The 17,500-nt window shown below is 46.9% G+C and overlaps 3 protein-coding genes across 3 annotated transcripts; 2 read left to right on the top strand and 1 right to left on the bottom strand.

The window, feature by feature from the left end:
* Positions 1-5,475: 5,475 nt before the first annotated feature.
* TREMEDRAFT_45103 (uncharacterized protein) lies at positions 5,476-9,026 on the top strand. The gene is made up of 9 exons (XM_007006356.1): positions 5,476-6,083; positions 6,132-6,336; positions 6,420-6,766; positions 6,819-6,964; positions 7,004-7,203; positions 7,251-7,377; positions 7,420-7,560; positions 7,610-8,097; positions 8,144-9,026. The coding sequence occupies exons 1-9, from the start codon at positions 5,998-6,000 to the stop codon at positions 8,948-8,950; spliced, it is 2,547 nt and encodes an 848-aa protein (XP_007006418.1). The 5' UTR covers positions 5,476-5,997; the 3' UTR covers positions 8,951-9,026.
* Positions 9,027-9,342: 316 nt separating this feature from the next.
* Positions 9,343-12,347, top strand: TREMEDRAFT_64068 (uncharacterized protein; the record flags this gene model as incomplete). Its single annotated transcript, XM_007006392.1, has 12 exons — positions 9,343-9,543; positions 9,704-9,832; positions 9,934-10,047; positions 10,294-10,432; positions 10,609-10,669; positions 10,742-10,950; positions 11,039-11,235; positions 11,304-11,396; positions 11,438-11,545; positions 11,698-11,768; positions 11,955-12,050; positions 12,275-12,347. The coding sequence occupies 12 exons, from the start codon at positions 9,343-9,345 to the stop codon at positions 12,345-12,347; spliced, it is 1,491 nt and encodes a 496-aa protein (XP_007006454.1).
* Positions 12,348-13,781: 1,434 nt separating this feature from the next.
* On the bottom strand, positions 13,782-16,837 carry TREMEDRAFT_69603 (uncharacterized protein; the record flags this gene model as incomplete). Its single annotated transcript, XM_007006549.1, has 6 exons — positions 13,782-14,052; positions 14,200-14,387; positions 14,753-14,811; positions 15,028-16,301; positions 16,504-16,505; positions 16,592-16,837. 6 exons carry the CDS (start codon positions 16,835-16,837, stop codon positions 13,782-13,784), a joined length of 2,040 nt encoding a protein of 679 aa, XP_007006611.1.
* Positions 16,838-17,500: the final 663 nt, after the last annotated feature.

The raw sequence follows: 17,500 nt of genomic DNA, 5'->3' as shown, positions 1-17,500 counted from the left end.
ATGAGTCCCCTCCTCTCTAGAGTCGTGAGGTTGGTCTGTTACTGCACTGTTGATCCGCTACGGCAGGAACTGGTGTTGTGACTTTGACCGAACCTCTGGCTCGAATTGCAGGTGGGATCCGTGATTGGGCAGCTTTTTGCTTCGACCTCCGGGGAACATGGGAACCGTGATTGGGCAGCTTCGGCTACGACCTCCGGGGAACATGGGAACCGTGATTGGGCAGCTCTTTGCTTCGACCTCCGGTGAAGTTAAGTTACTGTGTCATGAATATACGACTGATGACGATGAAGCCGCACTGGTGTGTCTCAAACAGTCTTAAATGCAACAGTAAGTCAGAGTAGAGAGTTGAGTCAAAGATGACAATTGATCAGAGAGACAGAGAAAGAAACAGAGAGCTAGAACCACTATCTATAGACAAAACACCCCCAACTGAGCCTCAAACTCCTTCCTCTCCTCTCCTACTTCCTGGGGGGAAACCCTGTATCAAAAACAGCATTTTAAATGACCTTGCAGAAGGCTCTGAATCATCCTGGAAGCCCCCAAAAGCGGTCTCCTCATCAAAGGTTGAATTCATGAAAAGAAACACGATGTCACAATCGTCGTTTCTTCTCTTCTACTGACCGACGGTCGACAAACCTCGGCTAACTACGTAGTAGTGGGCGTCGATGTCTCACTAGGACAGGGTACTTGTCGGGGAACTACAGCTAACTTCGCCGTAGTAATCCGTCGAGTGGTGAAATGATAAGGTGATCGTCGATGAACTGAGGCTTACTTTGCCGTGGTGCGTCGAACTGCTCGGTGGTAGCTCTCCCTAACTCGATGGTTGTAGCTACTGAATATATCTCTCGCTACTGACAACAATCAAGGATCGCTGAAGAAGTTCAGTGATCTGTAAACTATCTATACTGCTCCTCTCTTCTCATAGAACGTCCCTCAACTCCTGCACAGCCTCGCGCTCAGTCCTCTTCACTCAACTTCGCCGTACCTCGCCATATCCCCGACATCCTACTCTGCTCACTTCTACTAACTTCGCCTAACTTCCCTACTCTGCTCTCCTTCGGTTCCCTTCCTCTAACTTCGCCGTAGTTCTCCGCCAGGCGGGGTTATCGTGACAAATACCCTCTTGGTTCTCGTAACTTCGCTGTAGTCGCTCTCAGTGGTTCGGGTGGTAGTTGGTGATGGTGAAAGGAGGGTCGGTGATGGTGGTTGTCAGGGATGTTACAATGTGGTTTGTGACACAAGAATAAAATATTCATGAAATTTGATCCTTTAATACCTGAAACTCTCCCATACTACCTGGATGAGCTGTGATCTTTCAGGGGGTTCAGAGGGTGTTTCTTAGGCGCCACAATATGCAGATTTTGATTCGAAAATACCTGGTTCAGTCCTGCGGGTTCAGTAGAGGTTTGAGAGGTTCGAATATAGGCTGAATATGCTTAGTAGAGTGGTTTTCCTTCTGGTTCTCTCAGATGAGTCGTCTGCACTGCTGAAAGAGATGAAACCTCTGACCATTAGTGCATACTCCTCATCACTAGTGTGTACTCTTCATCAGTGGCGGGTGTGTATCAATCAGTAGCGTATCTTCCACATTCAAACAGGTGTTTTCACAAGGCTATCCTGACAACCGGTTGACCGGTTGATCCTGTGGTTGACCCGGTGGTTGACCCGGTGATTGATCCTGTGATTGATTCGGTGATTGTGTCATGAATGACACTCTCAAATAATGACTTGTCATAATCACAAGTTCAGACCTCCACTCAGCCTATCAGGCGTAAACTCCAAGACTATCTTTCCTGTGCTCTCCTGCCTGACAGGCAGAAGCTCCAAGTACTTCTCTAGTTTCTCTTTCCTCTGTTCTGATGCCTTGTAAGGCATAATCTCTCAGTCTCTTGTCCTCGCAGCTCTTCTATGTTCTGCGTAGTTCCTCATAGTTCCTCATCGACTGTGACGAACTATGTTGTGACACCTCAATTATTCCACCAACAATGACCCTCCTTTGACCATCAAAACCCCTATTACGTCTTAACCTCTTTACTCTACACATAACTCAGGACCTCTGAGACCAACTACGGCAAAGTACAACGGGAGAATAAGGTATACGGGGGCCTGGAGCATAAGGACAGCAAAGTACGGCAAAGTTAGACAGAGTTAGGCTAAGTAGGGACAAAGGGGAGCAGAAGTACGGCAAAGTTAGATGGAGTTAGCCTAAGTAGGGACGAAGGGAGCAGAAGTACGGAGAATGTCACGGTCCTGTCCTTGACAGACCTCAATGGATCAAAGACAGGTGGACTGCAACTGTTTAGTTAGCTTGGACAACGACGGTTGGTATGTTGTCCGTAGATGTCACGAGGACCAACTAACCAGCATTGGCTCGATATAACAGTGCCCAACGGAACAGTGATGTTAACCTCTGCGACGAAAAGGCCTATTAATCGGCGGTTAACACTACCGCCGATCGCTGGTTAAATACCCTTCCCCGACTTTCGCTCGACTTGTCACACACTTTGTGACAGTAGACTTCTGATGTGGTCGGACGACTAAAGTGACTTGCGAAGGATCCGGGCAGGTCGAGATGACAATATGGGTGTGTGTGATGGTGTGGACAGGGGTAATGATGATGAGGAATGTGTCGGATGTAAGTAGTATGTCAGGAAGAGGTCTTTTGCGAGTGGCAAATAATATTTTGATCCTTGGAAAGAAGAAACTACAAAATAGAAATGTCCTCCTTATATCCTTTTCCAAGGGACTTCTGAAGCGCAAATCATTCGTATGATTTCGGGTGACTTCGTATGAATTCGTGGTCATTTTGTATGAAATCGTGGTCATTTCATATGAAATCAGGTGGATTCGTGTGAAATCGTATGAATTCGGGTGAGTTCATATGAGATCGTATGAATTCGGGTGAGTTCATATGAAATCGTACGAAAAACATGAAAATCCCTGAATCACGGGTCACGACTTTACCGAGTCGTGACAGAGAAGTTAGACGGAGTTAGGCTAAGTAGGGACAATGGAAGCATAAGTGCGGCGATGTTAGGCGGAGTTAGTCGGAGGAGGAGGAGGATGGCCGGGGACTTGGGGAAGTTGGACGAAGTGCGTTGAAGTACGTCAAAGCGCGAGAGGGTTGGGTGAACGTCTAGGAGGAATAGATAATATTAGCTGAGAAGATCACTGAAGTTCTTCAGCGATCCTTGATTGTTGTCAGTAGTGAAAGATAGATAGAGATAGCTACATTTAAATCGAGATACATCGCCATCAGTAAACCAAAACCCTAGTTAGAGTAACTACGTTGAAGTACGCCGAAGTTGCACTCCTTTTGACATCTGCGCCCTCCTGGTTGGGTGAGACATCGACTTTGAAGTGTCAAGTTAGCCGAGGTTTGTCGACCGTTGGTCTATTAGAAAGTGGTTGTTCGACAGCCTTGACACGAAGTTAGGGAGATACAAAGTTAGGAAGAGACGAAGTTAGGGAGACATGAACTTTGTCGAGGACGAAGTTCACAAGGTACGAAGCTCGGGGCTTCGGGTTGAATGAAGTTCTGCGTAGGGGAAGTTAGGAAGGGACGAAGTACTTAAGGGGGTGAAGTTCCCAGAGATCTTTGATGATCTCTGGTTGTTGTCTTAGTAATAGAAGTTAGTAGAGCACAAAGTCATTACACCCAGAAGTTATTGTCACCACTCCATACTACAAAGAACAAGTCTGTTAAGGGTCATAGCCCACGAAGTTATCGGCTGTTGGTCCTGTAAAGTTAACGAAGAATCAACCTTGTGACACTTGCCTACCCATTGGGGATTTGTCACAAACTACGTTGTGACACCTTGATTATTCCACCAACAATGACCCTCCTTTGACCATCAAGCCCCCCATCACGCCTTAACCTCTTTACTCTACACGTAACTCAGGACATCTGTCACGAACTACGTCGTGACACCTCGATTACTCCACCAACAATGACCCTCCTTTGGCCATCAAAACCCCATCACGCCTTAACCTCTTTACTCTACACGTAACTCAGGACTTCTGACACCAAGTACGGCGAAGTTAGACGGAGTTAGGCTAAGTAGGGACAATGGGAGCAGAAGTACGGCGAAGTTAGACGGGGTTAGGCTAAGTAGGGACAATGGGAGCAGAAGTGCGGCGATGTTAGGCGGGGTTAGGCTAATTAGGGACAATGGGAGCAGAAGTGCGGCGATGTTAGGCGGAGTTAGGCTAAGTAGGGACAATGGGAGCAGAAGTGCGGCGATGTTAGGCGGAGTTAGTCGAAGGAGGAAGAGGATGGCCGAGGGCTCGGGGAAGTTGGACGAAGTGCGTTGAAGTACGTCAAAGCGCGAGAGGGTTGGATGAACGTCTAGGAGGAGTAGATAATATTAGCTGAGAAGATCGCTGAAGTTCTTCAGCGATCCTTGATTGTTGTCAGTAGTGAAAGACAGATAGAGATAGCTATAAATCAAGATACATCGCCATCAGTAGAACAAAACCCTAGTTAGAGTAACTACGCCGAAGTACGCCGTAGTTACACCCCTTTCGACGTCTGCGCCCTCCTGGTTGGGTGAGACATCGACTCAGAGCGTGAAGTTAGCCGAGGTTCGTCGACCGTCGGTCTATTAAGAAATAGTTGTTCGACGGCCGTGACAACATCTGAGACCAAGTACGGCGAAGTTAAACGGAGTTAGGCTAGGTAGGGATAATGGGAGCAGAAGTACGGCGAAGTTAGACAGAGTTAGGCTAGGTAGGGACAAAGGGAGGAGAAGTGCGGCGATGTTAGGCGGAGTTAGTCGAAGGAGGAAGAGGATGGCCGGGGACTCGGGGAAGTTGGACGAAGTGCGTTGAAGTACGTCAAAGCGCGAGAGGGTTGGACGAACGTCTAGGAGGAATAGATGATATTAGCTGAGAAGATCACTGAAGTTCTTCAGCGATTCTTGATTGTTGTTAGTAGTGAAAGACAGATAGAGATAGCTATATACCAATCGAGATACATCGCCATCAGTAGAACAAAACCCCAGTTAGAGTAACTACGCTGACACTCCTTTCGACGTCTGCGCCCTCCCGGTTGGGTGAGACATCGACTTAGAAGCGTCAAGTTAGCCGAGGTTCATTGACCGTCGGTCTGTTAGAAAGTAGTTGTTCGACGGCCGTGACAGGATTAGACCCCGCCCGTGACACCCTAGGACATTGTTTGGGTTGTGACACATGAACTCGACCCAAACTGCAGCCAAGTAGTTGTGTTTTTGGTACTACCATTACAAAGCAGGAAGTGTTCTTCAACTGGTCAACCCTGTGTGAGTGACAAGCAGGTTTAAATCAGCAGTGTGGTCCCAAATGTTGGCAAAGTGGTCAACTGACTGCCATGTGCAGCGGCGGCCCAGTCATGCTTACGTCATCAAACCGGGTCGGGGTGTTTTTCTTGGCGGGCTTGGTATGCGGTGCGTTTTCTACCTATCCACTCTATCCACTTTTCTGTCTACTTTTCGTCTTCACTCTACCGGACGACCTATCACATCTTCTTGAGGCATCCGGTGGACACCAGAAGGGGAGGCGTCTGAGTAACCCGGTAGCTCTACTCATAGTCGGTCCGAGCCGAACGCAAGAAGGAACGACGATCCTGCAAGTGACTGATCCGCAACTTATCCACCCTCGAGCTTGGCGGCAAGTGAAGGGCTACAGCTCTTTTTTGATTCAGATCAATACATCCATCATTCTTTGATCTGATCTTGACTGGGTTCACTCTCAGTCTAGTCTAGTCCAGTCCGGACCGAGTCCGGTCGTCGCTCGCGTGACCATCGCGGGGCAGCGTGTGGAAGTCGACATCACAACACTTCTCTCCTTCGGACGCAATCCTTTCATTTCGTATCATACAAACCCCGCTGCCTCGACTTTTCTCAATCCGACTCCGCCTTATTTTTTGACACTGCCTTGGGATGACAAGGTCAAAGACGACTTTACTCTCCCCCCTTCGCTTCCTAAGGTGATCAACGACAGCAAGACGAATCTAGCAAAATGGGGTTTGATCCTTTCGAAGTCAACGCCGCCCATTTGGCATACGCCTTCCTTGGTGCATTTGTCGTCCTCTTTGGCATGTGCTCGTAAGTTCTCTAGTTCTTGCTCAATACATATCTGGCTGATACGAGGAGACTGTTTGTGAAAGAAAAATTGTACATCGGTGAAGCTCCTATCGCGACTTTGGTAGGAATCATCATCGGTCCTCATTGCCTAAAACTATTCAATCCGTATGGCTGGGGAGGTCCTAATGTGGAGACGACAGATGAGATCACTTTGGAGGTTACGAGGGTTGTCATTGCCATCTCTGTCTTCGCAGTCGGTGTTGAATTGCCAAAAGTGAGTTCAGTCTTTCTACTTCATGCCTATCCGTTCTATGAGCCCGGGTCTTGCAATGGAAGTGAGGAAGGAACTCACGACAGGCATACATGGCACGTCATTGGCGTTCTCTCTTCTTCCTCCTCGGCCCATGCATGTTTTGGGGATGGTTCGTCTCCGCCCTCCTCATGTGGGGACTTATCCCAGGTCTCGAACTTCTCTCAGCACTCGTCATCGCTGCTTGTGTAACTCCCACCGATCCCATTCTTGCACAAGCAGTTGTAGGTGGCAAGTTTGCCGACAAACACGTGCCTGCGCATATTCGACACATCTTGTCTGCGGAATCAGGAAGCAACGATGGAGCTGCGTTTCCATTTCTCTTCATCGCCATTTACTTGTTGACCGATGAAAATACTGGAAAGGCGATCGGACGATGGTTTTATACCGTACTGTGAGTCTACGAGGGGTTTCGGGTGTTTCAATTTACAAATGTTGACGAATAGGGCCTATGAGATTCTGCTTGGCACTGTCATCGGATCTCTGTTGGGTTTTGTTGCCAGAAAGGTTATGAAATTTGCGGAGAACAAGCGACTCATCGATAGACAATCCTATGTCGCTCAATATGTTAGCTTGGCAGTCATGTCAATAGGTGAGTACAAGTCGCAATGATATTCATGCTAACGACTAGGAATAACAGTCCTGCTTGGTAGTGATGACCTCCTATCTGCTTTCGCATGTGGTTGTGCGTTCGCATGGGATGGTTTTTTCAACAAAGCTACTGAAGATGCTGTATTTTCAAACGTTATCGATCTACTATTCAACTGTGCCGCTTTCATCTACATCGGTGCTCTCATCCCTTTTGGAGAGTTCAACAGTCCTGATGTTCCTGTAAGTGAGAGGCGATGCATCTTCGGTTGCATTACTGAAAAATCCAGGTCTGGCGGTTGGTCGTTTTGACCATTTTGATCCTGATCCTCCGTCGGTTACCCATCGTGGTAGCTTTATACAAGTTCATTCCGGATATCAAAACGTTTCGGGAGGCTGTTTTCACCGGATGGTTCGGTGCGTTTCTTTCTGTGAGGTTGAGTTCATGCTGACTTGTAGGTCCGATGGGAGTTGGAGCTATCTTCATTTCTACCCTCGCGAACCTGAGTTTGCCAGAAGGTTCAACGGATCAGATCGATTTCCTGAAACGGATCATACGACCCATAGTGGCTTTCCTTGTCTTATCATCTGTCCTTACGCGTGAGTAACTCGCCCTTTATGGTGGGTCCCGGATGGCTGACAAGCATAGACGGCCTGTCTATTCCCTTCTTCTCCCTCGGACGTCGAGTGCATAGTATCACCTACACTTGGTCTCGTCAACCTTCAATGGATGCAGGCAGGGATGAGCCAGCTTGGACGACACATGCTCGACGTATTCTTCCCGGACAGGACATTGTCATTAACCGAGATGATGATGCCGAGGAAGGAGACTTAGGTGTCAGACATAAAGATACGCCCAGTGATGATACTGCTGCTGAGTCGTTACATGGGGATGTGGAAAGTAGAGGGAGTGGTAGCTCCCAAGGGGAATTCATCCAAATGCACGATACCCATCATCAACATCATCCTCACACCGCGCAGAGAGGCGAAGAGGAGGAAGATGTGGAAGTGGACGCTCGGGATGCGGCGGGTGAAGAGAAGATTGATGATCCTACTGGAGCTGGTCGTCGAACTCCTCCTTTGGCGGAATATAGAGAAGGAAACCATCTGGTTGTTGAGAGAAGAGCGGGATCTGGAGTAAGTTTTTCTGTGCACAGAGAGGACCGATCACTGATATGATCAGGGAGAAGTCTCAGTGGAAGTCATACGACACTATTACGATCATCGTCGGCCATCTCAAAGTTCTCGATTCCTTCATCCTCACAGATTGAGAGATAGGGAAAGAGAAAGGTTAAGAACATGGTTACCAAAAGTGGAAGAAGAATGGGAAAAAGCCAAAGATGAAGGTCGGTCAGCAATGGATAAAATACGACAAGCTATATCGCTCGAAAGTGATACGGAATTACCTCATTCTTCTCATTCCTCCCCTGATAGAGGTGATCCAGCAAAAGCTCCAAACGATCCAAGATCTTCTGATGAAGAACGGCATGATATTTTCCCCGAACTTGTTCGACCTGTCTCTCCCGAACAAATGAACCAGGACGAAGAACCCGTTGAAGCAGGTCCAAGTCGAGCTAATCGACCTCCTGTGATACGTGTCAATTCTGGTAAAAAGGGATTACGTCGTTTTTTCGGTCTAGGTCATTCATCACCTTCTTCACATCCTGGGAAAGTTGAGGAAGGTTTGGCACCACCTTCAGATGCCACTCCTGGATTCTTAACTCCACCTAGACTCACAGCCTCTCCGAGACCTATAGGATCATCGGATCTTCCTACACCTGTAGGAGAGGATGGAAGGGAAGGTGTACCGCTCTCACGTACTATCTCAGCGCCGAGGAATACGTCGATAAGGTTTGCACCGGATGCTCAAGGATCGAGTGATACCGCACCGAGTTTTGGAAATTATGGGACGGGAGCACCGGGATTTAAAAGGAATCCAGCTTTGGCTATGTATAGAGCGTCTAGTGTTCAGAGTACGGAAGAACGTTGAAATCTCTTGTCATCTGACTTCATCTGTTTGATTTTGTTTGTGGGTTTTATAGAATTATGCATGATCATGAGCATCTTCCGATGTTGTCGGTTATTGGAAGGGGTTCGAGGGTTGTCGAGTAGAGCGCATGCAATGTTTGGAATAGGAAGCCATAAAAGATGGGTTTGTTCGATTGATCGGCACTTTTCTCCTCTTTGCTTTTCCCTCTTTTCCCCTCCTCGCTGATCGCTGATCTTGGCGGGATGGCTGATACTCCTTTGTGATGACAGTGAATACTGATGATTGCGCTGATGTAGGATCAGCTTCTGACCGTTGGGGGAGGGTGTGGTCGATAGATATACTTCTAACTCATTCTCTTTGTGTCAATCGGTCTGACCGTGTGCGAACACAAAATGGAATCGAATGGAGACATCGTCGTGGTGCCTTCGTTGGAAAGGTCCGTCGACGAAAAGGCAGATATAGATGACAAGCAAACAGGTCCTCTATCGTCTGGGAATGGAAACGAGCAACGAACGTCGGATCAAATACAAGAAATGTCAAATGGAAGACTCATGTTGTTGGCTACGGGTATGGCGGTGGTATGGGCATGCACGGTGGGTCTTCCGTTCTTATCTCTTCATCATCATCCTTTCATTTCCCCGTTGACATATGAATTCCGAAGTCTGCATGTCTCTTGACAACATCCCTATACATAAGAGGCCATAGGGAGAGTGATGATTGGAGGGGATAAGAAGAGTTGAGACTGGATGCAAGTTTTCGACATCTAAGTTTCAGTCCGCCGCCATCCTCGAAACTGCATTCATTCTTCCCACTGTAGGACGTGAATTCTCTCTATCTGATGCCAAAGCACAATGGATAGCAGCTAGTTATATGCTTACTTGGGTGAGTGTCACATTTCTCGACCATCAGCAGGATTTTCCCAAGTTTCACATGTTCCGACTTCCGGCATCATGACATCGAAGGGAGTTGTATCGGACTGATAGGGCTGTTTTCAAGTTATAGCGGGTAGACTATGTGATGTTTATGGTCAAAAAAGGGGTTTATTGATCGGTTGTTTTACATTCATCATTTTTAATGTGTTATCAGCTGTCATGCCTGTGAGTCAGCGGGTGTCCTCTTCGTCTGCATGTACTCCTTGTTCTTGCTTTCCCTCTTCTTTCCGTTCCTCTCCTTCTTCTCTTTTGTTGTCTTCTGTTCCTAATATCTTTTTCTTTCGATACTACGCGACTCGAGAAGCAAGATTGACCCCTCTGTTCAGTTGTATACGTCAAGGCTGCTTACTCTGAGAGAACCTTTCGGTAAGGTCTAAGATGTTAGGGTGCGAGTGTCTAGCTGACATAAAGAACGCCATAGGCCTCATCATACTCCGAGGATTCACAGGACTCAGTTCAGCATTACTATTACCCTCTTCAGCTGGATTGATAGGGATCTTGTATCCGAAAGGAAGGAAGAGGACTTTTGCATTTACGGTGATTACTACTGGTATGTCCCTTTCACAACTCTCCTTCATATACGGAATGCTATTAACTCATGATGTGTGTCTCTCTTTCCTGTGAAATACTACTGTGCTGTGTTGTGGCCCTTCTTCTCGTGTGAAATGTCATGGTGTTTGATGAGAAACCTCATGCTCACATGTGAATTACTTCGCTGATATCTAGGTGGAGCGGCCGGAGCGGCCGGAGGTGAACTCTTCGGTGGAATTTTCATACAATACACTCGGTGAGCAATTTGTTTAATCATCTTCTCTGTAATTTTGAAGTATTTTGACGGCGTCCAATCTGCTGATCACAGTTGGACCTGGAGAGCATGTTTCATGTCTCTGGCAGCGGTCACCATCTATCCTCTTATATTAGGTTGGTGGTTGATCCCCGCCGACCCACCAATAACGTCAAAACTGTCGGTCGATTGGTTGGGTGCCATCTCCCTTGGATCTGGTTTATTGTTGATACTTCTTGGATTGACAATATCGGAAACTAGTTCAAAACGATGGAGCACGCCCTGTGAGTGAGAATCTAATATCGAACTTTCCTTCATTGTTCCCAATCGTTTTAGATCGGTCAGAATGAGGACAATGAGCGCTAATAGTAGACTTGCCTGCTTTGTTGATTGGCGGCGTTATACTCTTAGGGTTCTTCATCTGGCGACAGAGGTACTTGATGAGATGTTCAAGACGAGAAGAGAACAATAAACCACCGCCTTTGATACCCTCTTCTTTGATACTGAAAGACGCGAGGAACGTCTTGATGATTTATCTGGCTTCGGCTTGCACTTGGGCCTATACGGACGTGAGTGAGACGTTTTCCACCTGGCTCTGTCAACCGATGTGGTGCCCGGTGCTATATTTCATTGGCAGGGAGATGAGTGGTTGGATCAGAGGCCAAGCTGGGTATACAGGGTACCGACATGGGCCCCCGTCAGAAGATCTGGGGATCAGACGGTTTTCCTTGTCGGTATTTGGCAAAGAGGAAGAGAAAGCTGACGAGACAGTCCTTCTTTGTATTCGTTTCATACCTTTATTTCGACGTATTAAAGCTTAAACCTTTCGACGCGGGGTTGAAATTGAGCGTGACGTTTTTCAGTGGATCCATGGCTGCGGTGAGTTGTTAGATCTCCTTCACGTCAGATAACTCATCTTTTTTTGCATCACTTTAACGCTCTGAAGTCAGAGGATATTAGCAGATGAACTTCTGATATCGTACGCAATATGGCAAATCCATAGGTGTGAGATTATGTAACTAAGAGATTAGTTGGTCGTGGCTCTGAGTATATCACACGTTCCTCCAAGAGTTTTGATGACTTTTGGACGTACACTCTCTCTGTGAGTCCTTTATCTCCATCATACTCAACTGTCGACTTTCTTACCTATCTCGCATGTTTTATACGCCCCTCGGGTCCCGCATCGGATTCACCAGCATGTTTCACAATCCCGTTTCCAAGATAAGCAGCCTGTGTGTTCAGATATAAAGTAACGATTCTAGAGTTTAAGCTGAAATATACACAACAGAATCTCCCCCATCCTCTTCGGTATAAGGAAATTAGATTGGAAGTTTTGGCAATGTGATCTGTGGGCGTTTCTCTTTGCTGCATATGGGACAGATGCGTGAGTCATAGTATTTGATCATCCCATTTGTTCGTGTTGTCGTCATTACAACCCCACTTCCCCTCTCCCTCACTTAGGTCTCTCGTTCAGGGTGATGAATCTGAACCAGCTCAATCATCTCATCTCTCTGTCCCGGGATGAATGGTTTTACACCAACATATTCATCCTCACATATGTGGGAAGGACTTATGTCATGTGTGGAGTTGTCAAGACTAATCAAGTAGGACAATAGCTGCTGGATCATCTATAATCTCTCATACAGCTTCAGAGGATGATCAAAGTGTAGCCGCTGGTTAGTTTTCCCTTTCCCTTCTCTCACTTTTCTCTCTTTCACAACGATGGCTATCAAAAGGGGACCATTGAACTAGACTGGTCGTTCCCCTCAAAGAATATCACTCTTTACCAAGGACCTCAAGTTAACCTCCAACAGGGCTTTTCCAAACTTCCTGTAGACTTGGTTTCGCAATCGGTCTCGCTATATGTACTTTGGTAAGAGATACAGTCCAACGTCAACATTCTTCACAAAATATATCCTCGTCCGAAGATGAAGCAAACCTCAAAGGTCTCAGAGCGGCATTTTGGACATGTTCCGGTTTTTTAGTGTTGGGTGAGTTTCTAAATTGGTTTTTTGGCGTCTTTCTGTTTTGACGTCTTCTTATTTTGAAAATGAATCTCATGCTATCCTTTCCTGTCCCCTTGATCATGTATCACTCCTTCGGGGGAGGGGGAAAGATAAAGTGACATGATAACATACCTCCACAGGGAAATTGGGGAAATATGACATTTCATCTTGCCCTCTCGGATGAGTCCAAATCTCACTTAACGTGTAAATACCCAGTATCAAGGTTGATCCTGAGATATTCAAGTAGTCAGAGGATTATGGGATTGATATAGAAGTGAGACCAGAGCTGATACCAGCTATTTTGTCAGTCGGATTCGGTATGAAAGGTTGGGAAATGCTTGATAAACCTTCATCTCAATTGTCTTCCATCATGGAGGAAGGAACGAATTTGAAGTTGGAGAAAGATAAGGGAGCTCAAGTTGAAGAGTCACTCGTGTAGTCTTTCACGACGCACTTGACGAGAGATAGCAAGATTCGTAGAGTACGGAGCTGATGTGGTTCCTTGACTGACGGGGTTTTGCAGGACCACCGAATGAGAGTAAGAGGAGAGGAAGCATGAGAAGACGACACGGGGACGGGAAATCATGAGAAAAGTATACCAAGAGCATCAAAAGACAGGTAGAGATGTGTGCATATATGATGTTATTTCTTACAACCGATATTTGATTTCACAGATGATTTGACTCCTCTATAACCCAAGCTGCACTTCCCTTGCCGAGATATCCCACTCGCCGTCATCCTCTTGACCACCCTAAACCCTACTTCGGCCAGATGAGAGTCGACCCATGGTTCACCATGGCTCGGTATACATACACCTCTAACTCCTAGTCGACAGAGTGCTGGTTATGATTGAAGACTCTGAAATGTCGAGGGTGGCCTGAATATTCGAAGATCCCATTTTGTTGGCCAGATGGACCACATGGAGTTTGAGCAGGGCCAGATGAAGCGGAAGAAGCGAGTGGGTGGGACAGAGTGTTGTCAAAGACGAGAAGTCGACAGAAGAGGTAGATAGAAACAGAGAAAGTCCAAATGAGGAAAGATTAGATGAGATAAAGGAAGAGTAGGATGGGAACATTTGAAACACAAAGAGAATAGGCGGATAGATGAAATCACAGAGACTCTCTACTCTCCATAGCCCTCGACACCTCACTGACCGGCCCTTCTTCCGCACCTTCTTCCTTGGCAACATCCACAATTTCATCTTCTTGTTTACTCGAAGCGGCTTTTTCAATACTGGCCGAAGCGAGTGAAACACGGGGTGAATGACGCAAGTTTGCAGGGTTTGTCTTACGTAGAGGTCGGAGTAATCGACGACGGGCTACCATGACGGGTACAGATGATTTTTGGACTAGGTAGTGTGAAGTAGATCCGAGGAGGATACTGCGGGTTAACGTGGGTTCGAGGGTAATGAGCGTCCGAGTCGCAGTATAAAGGGAGAAAGTGAACCTGGCACTGAAGTGATGGAATGATGGTACGAAGGCAATCGAAAGATAGCAAGGACGAGTGAGAACGAGAAACATTACCCACCCCTTGATCTCTCCCAAACCTCTCGAACCCACAATCACCATGGTAGGTTCCAAAAAGTCGACCAGGTCCAATAACATATGTCTCGCGTTCTTCGCGTGGAGGTATTGACAAGTGACGGTGATTTGGAGTCGGGTTCGGGAGAGGAGGCTGTTGACTTGACGAACGAGGATTTGTACGCCTCCTTGACGCTAGATGTCAGCGGGGGATACAGGGTTGCGGACGGGCTACGGGATACGGGTATCGTGATAATGAGATGATGGGATCATAGCGGTGGATAGACCCTGTGGAGGATTACATTGAGTGAGAGATACAGTGAACGGGAGGTGATTAGGTGGAGTTTGGTTGATGGAGATTAAGATGGGTGCGAGACGCGGTGAAGTAGAGGTATCACGAGGCGATGAGGAGTAGAAATGTGATGAGTGCGACATGTTAAGACCAGAGGCACTGGGGCGATCTGGAGAGACATGACAGCCCATCGACTCAGTGAGGAGGTAAATGCGGTACTGGGAGACTGGTGAATGGATGATACAGGAAGACAATAACGACTACGCACCTCTTTCTGCACACGAAGCTTCTGTACACGATCCGCATTATTCCATGATTTCGGATCGACTGGGGTTTCAGCAAGTCTTTCCGTGCCAGATAAACATAACGAGCATGAGCGCTAACATCCCAAGTACTGCCCATCTCTCGGAGTAAGAAAGTCGTCGAGGAAACAGATGACTCATCGGAAAGTCTGAGTATAGACCCAAATGAAGGAAGAAGTGGAAAGCGATGAGATAGCTACGAGCCGGATCGATCAGAAAGAAAATGAAAGCAATGACCCACCCTTACTCTCATCTTCTTTTACGGAAATAACAAACAACTCATCTCCATCCCTGGCCACAGTCCCAATAGCCCATTCCAAAGCATACCTACTCTCATCACTCAGATCACTTAAAACAACATATCTTCTCAACCTCTTCCCACTCTTTTCCAATGCTCCATCAGGATCACCTTGAGTCAAAGTCATCGTACATCTATCCCTTGCGAAAGCTGGTAGACCAGTAACCAACTCCATACCTGATTTCAAAGATTTCTGTCTTTTGGCAGTAGCGGCTTGATGAACTGGGAATAATGATGGAGGTGGTACGATAACATTTGGTCCTTCTCCTAATAGATCTTGTTCGATTTCTTCACCAAAATTATCAAACACACTTCTATTATCTGAATCTTGTGCAGGAGGTAAACCTTCTATCTCTACCCCATCTTCATCCGCAGCCACACCTGGAATGAAGAAAGCGTTAGCTTTTGTATTCGCCATTGTTTTCTCATCGAATATATCCACGTCGTCCAATGCGTCGAACTCTACTTCTCCGGGGGTTTCCTCATCTTCACTATCGGAGGAATCTTGATCTTGTATGACAACACCGGGTTCATCACCGTCAAAAGCTGATGCTTGAGGACGGAATTTACCTACGGCGACGACTGATTCACCGTCACTTTCAGCGTCTTTGTCATTGGGTAACGCTCCGATGTGAGGACTTTGATCTCTTTCCCTGGCTTTATCTCGTCGACTTCTAGCTCGGAAGAAAGGACTAGGTGCACGGGCTTGTCTCCCACGTTCTTCTTTCTCCGTCCTGGGAGTACTTCCGATGGGTTTTGAAGGAAGAAGGATTGATGGTTTAGGGGTTTTGATGGTTGGTAGAGGATCAGTCGGTTTAGGAGGAGTGATAGGTCTAGATGAAGGAGTGGCAGATCCTAGACTTGAACTTTTTAATCCTATCGCAGCTAGTGCGGCGCCAGTTGCAGAAGGTCGTTTGTTTTCTATCGATTTGGAGTCGGTCTTCTTCCGACTCATCGCTCCGATGATAAGGTGGGAAGTCTGATCATCGTAAGATGGTGTGAGGGGAGGAGGGTTAGGGAGGGAAGTTGGATTGAGAAGTGGTGTGGGGGTGGTGGAAGAAGTAGAAGAATCCTGTGTCAGCGTTCTTTCTATAGTCAATCCAAGTGAATCTGGCTTTTCGATTTTGTCTGCTACATCTTGATCTTTCTCCTTGTCTTTTTGATTCGAAAAATCAACAGATTTGCGAGTCCGAGTGACAAAAGCGCGTAATGATCCCCTACGGGATTTCTTGGCAGGCAAGTTGATGTCGGATTTGATCTCCTCAGCAGGACTGTCGACTACGTTGGCGGCTGGGTCATTCAGGTTGGCTGAGTGAGAGACTTTGATTCCTTCAGGGACGGATTGGAGTGGTGCAAGGGGGGAAGAAACACGTCTCAAGCTTCCAGAGCTCACCTAGGGGTTAGTGTGAGAACATTGACCGCTGTTTTAGGCAGGATGGTTGATGTGGGTAGTGAGTTGTGGTGAGTGAGGTTCGAGGTGTGAGGTGTGAGGTGTAAGGAGCTCGACGATGGGTTGGGGCAGTGTGGTGGTTGATTGTGAGAGAGCACAGGTTGGAGGATGTAGGTATGCAAGGGCTGCAAAGGTTACATGGGTTGAAGAGTCCAGTGGAGGAGCTAGAAGCGAAGGATGACGTATGAAGAGAAAGACCCCACTCACCTCATCTTTACCCGCCGCCCCGGAGAAAACTTTCAGTCGGGAGACACGATCGGGCAGTGAGACGGGAAGAGAGAAAGATCGGTTCATGGGTGCCATCGTGGAAGTGTGAGTTTGAAGGTGAATCCGATTAAATCCGTTGAGTTCGTAGAGGTTGTTGCAAGGGTAGTAATGTCGGATCAAAGAGTGAGGTTGTTGTGAGAGGATTGGAAGAGTACGTGGGATGTGTATAGAGGACAAAGGAGGGGGTATGATTAGCTTTCGTCTTATTTTCACTTCGTCTATTGACTTTCGGTCGGGCCAGTATGACAATGACTTATGTTTTCGACAGTCTATAATGTCTAAAGCAGTCTATGTTGATTTTGGTGGATCCGGAGGTCGGGATAGTACGAGTAATTATCAAAAGAAAGTAAAAGGCAGATGTCAGGGGAGAAGGCTAGAAGGACGGACATGGGTGTGATGAGGAACAAGGGGGCAAGAGGGGTGTGTCCTTTGGTCAATGGCAAGGGATCATCTTGTATGATCGGATCAAATCTCAACGGATCTGTACTACCTCTTGGCGTAGAAGCTGGGCCATGACGGAAAGAGAGTTTATTCGTATTCGTTTGAGAAAAAAAGAAGAAGAAGAGTGCTCACTATAATCTGCTGCTCTTTCAACATCATTGTTAGTTTTCTATCAATCAGTTTCACTTCATATATTTACTTCAGTCCAGACTCAAACAGATACTCGAATGGTGAGTATATAAAGATGTAGGAGAGCTT

The sequence above is a fragment of the Tremella mesenterica genome, assembly GCF_000271645.1.
Source record: "Tremella mesenterica DSM 1558 unplaced genomic scaffold TREMEscaffold_10, whole genome shotgun sequence".
Classification (NCBI taxonomy): domain Eukaryota; kingdom Fungi; phylum Basidiomycota; class Tremellomycetes; order Tremellales; family Tremellaceae; genus Tremella; species Tremella mesenterica.
This window is presented reverse-complemented; position numbering and strand designations above follow the sequence as displayed.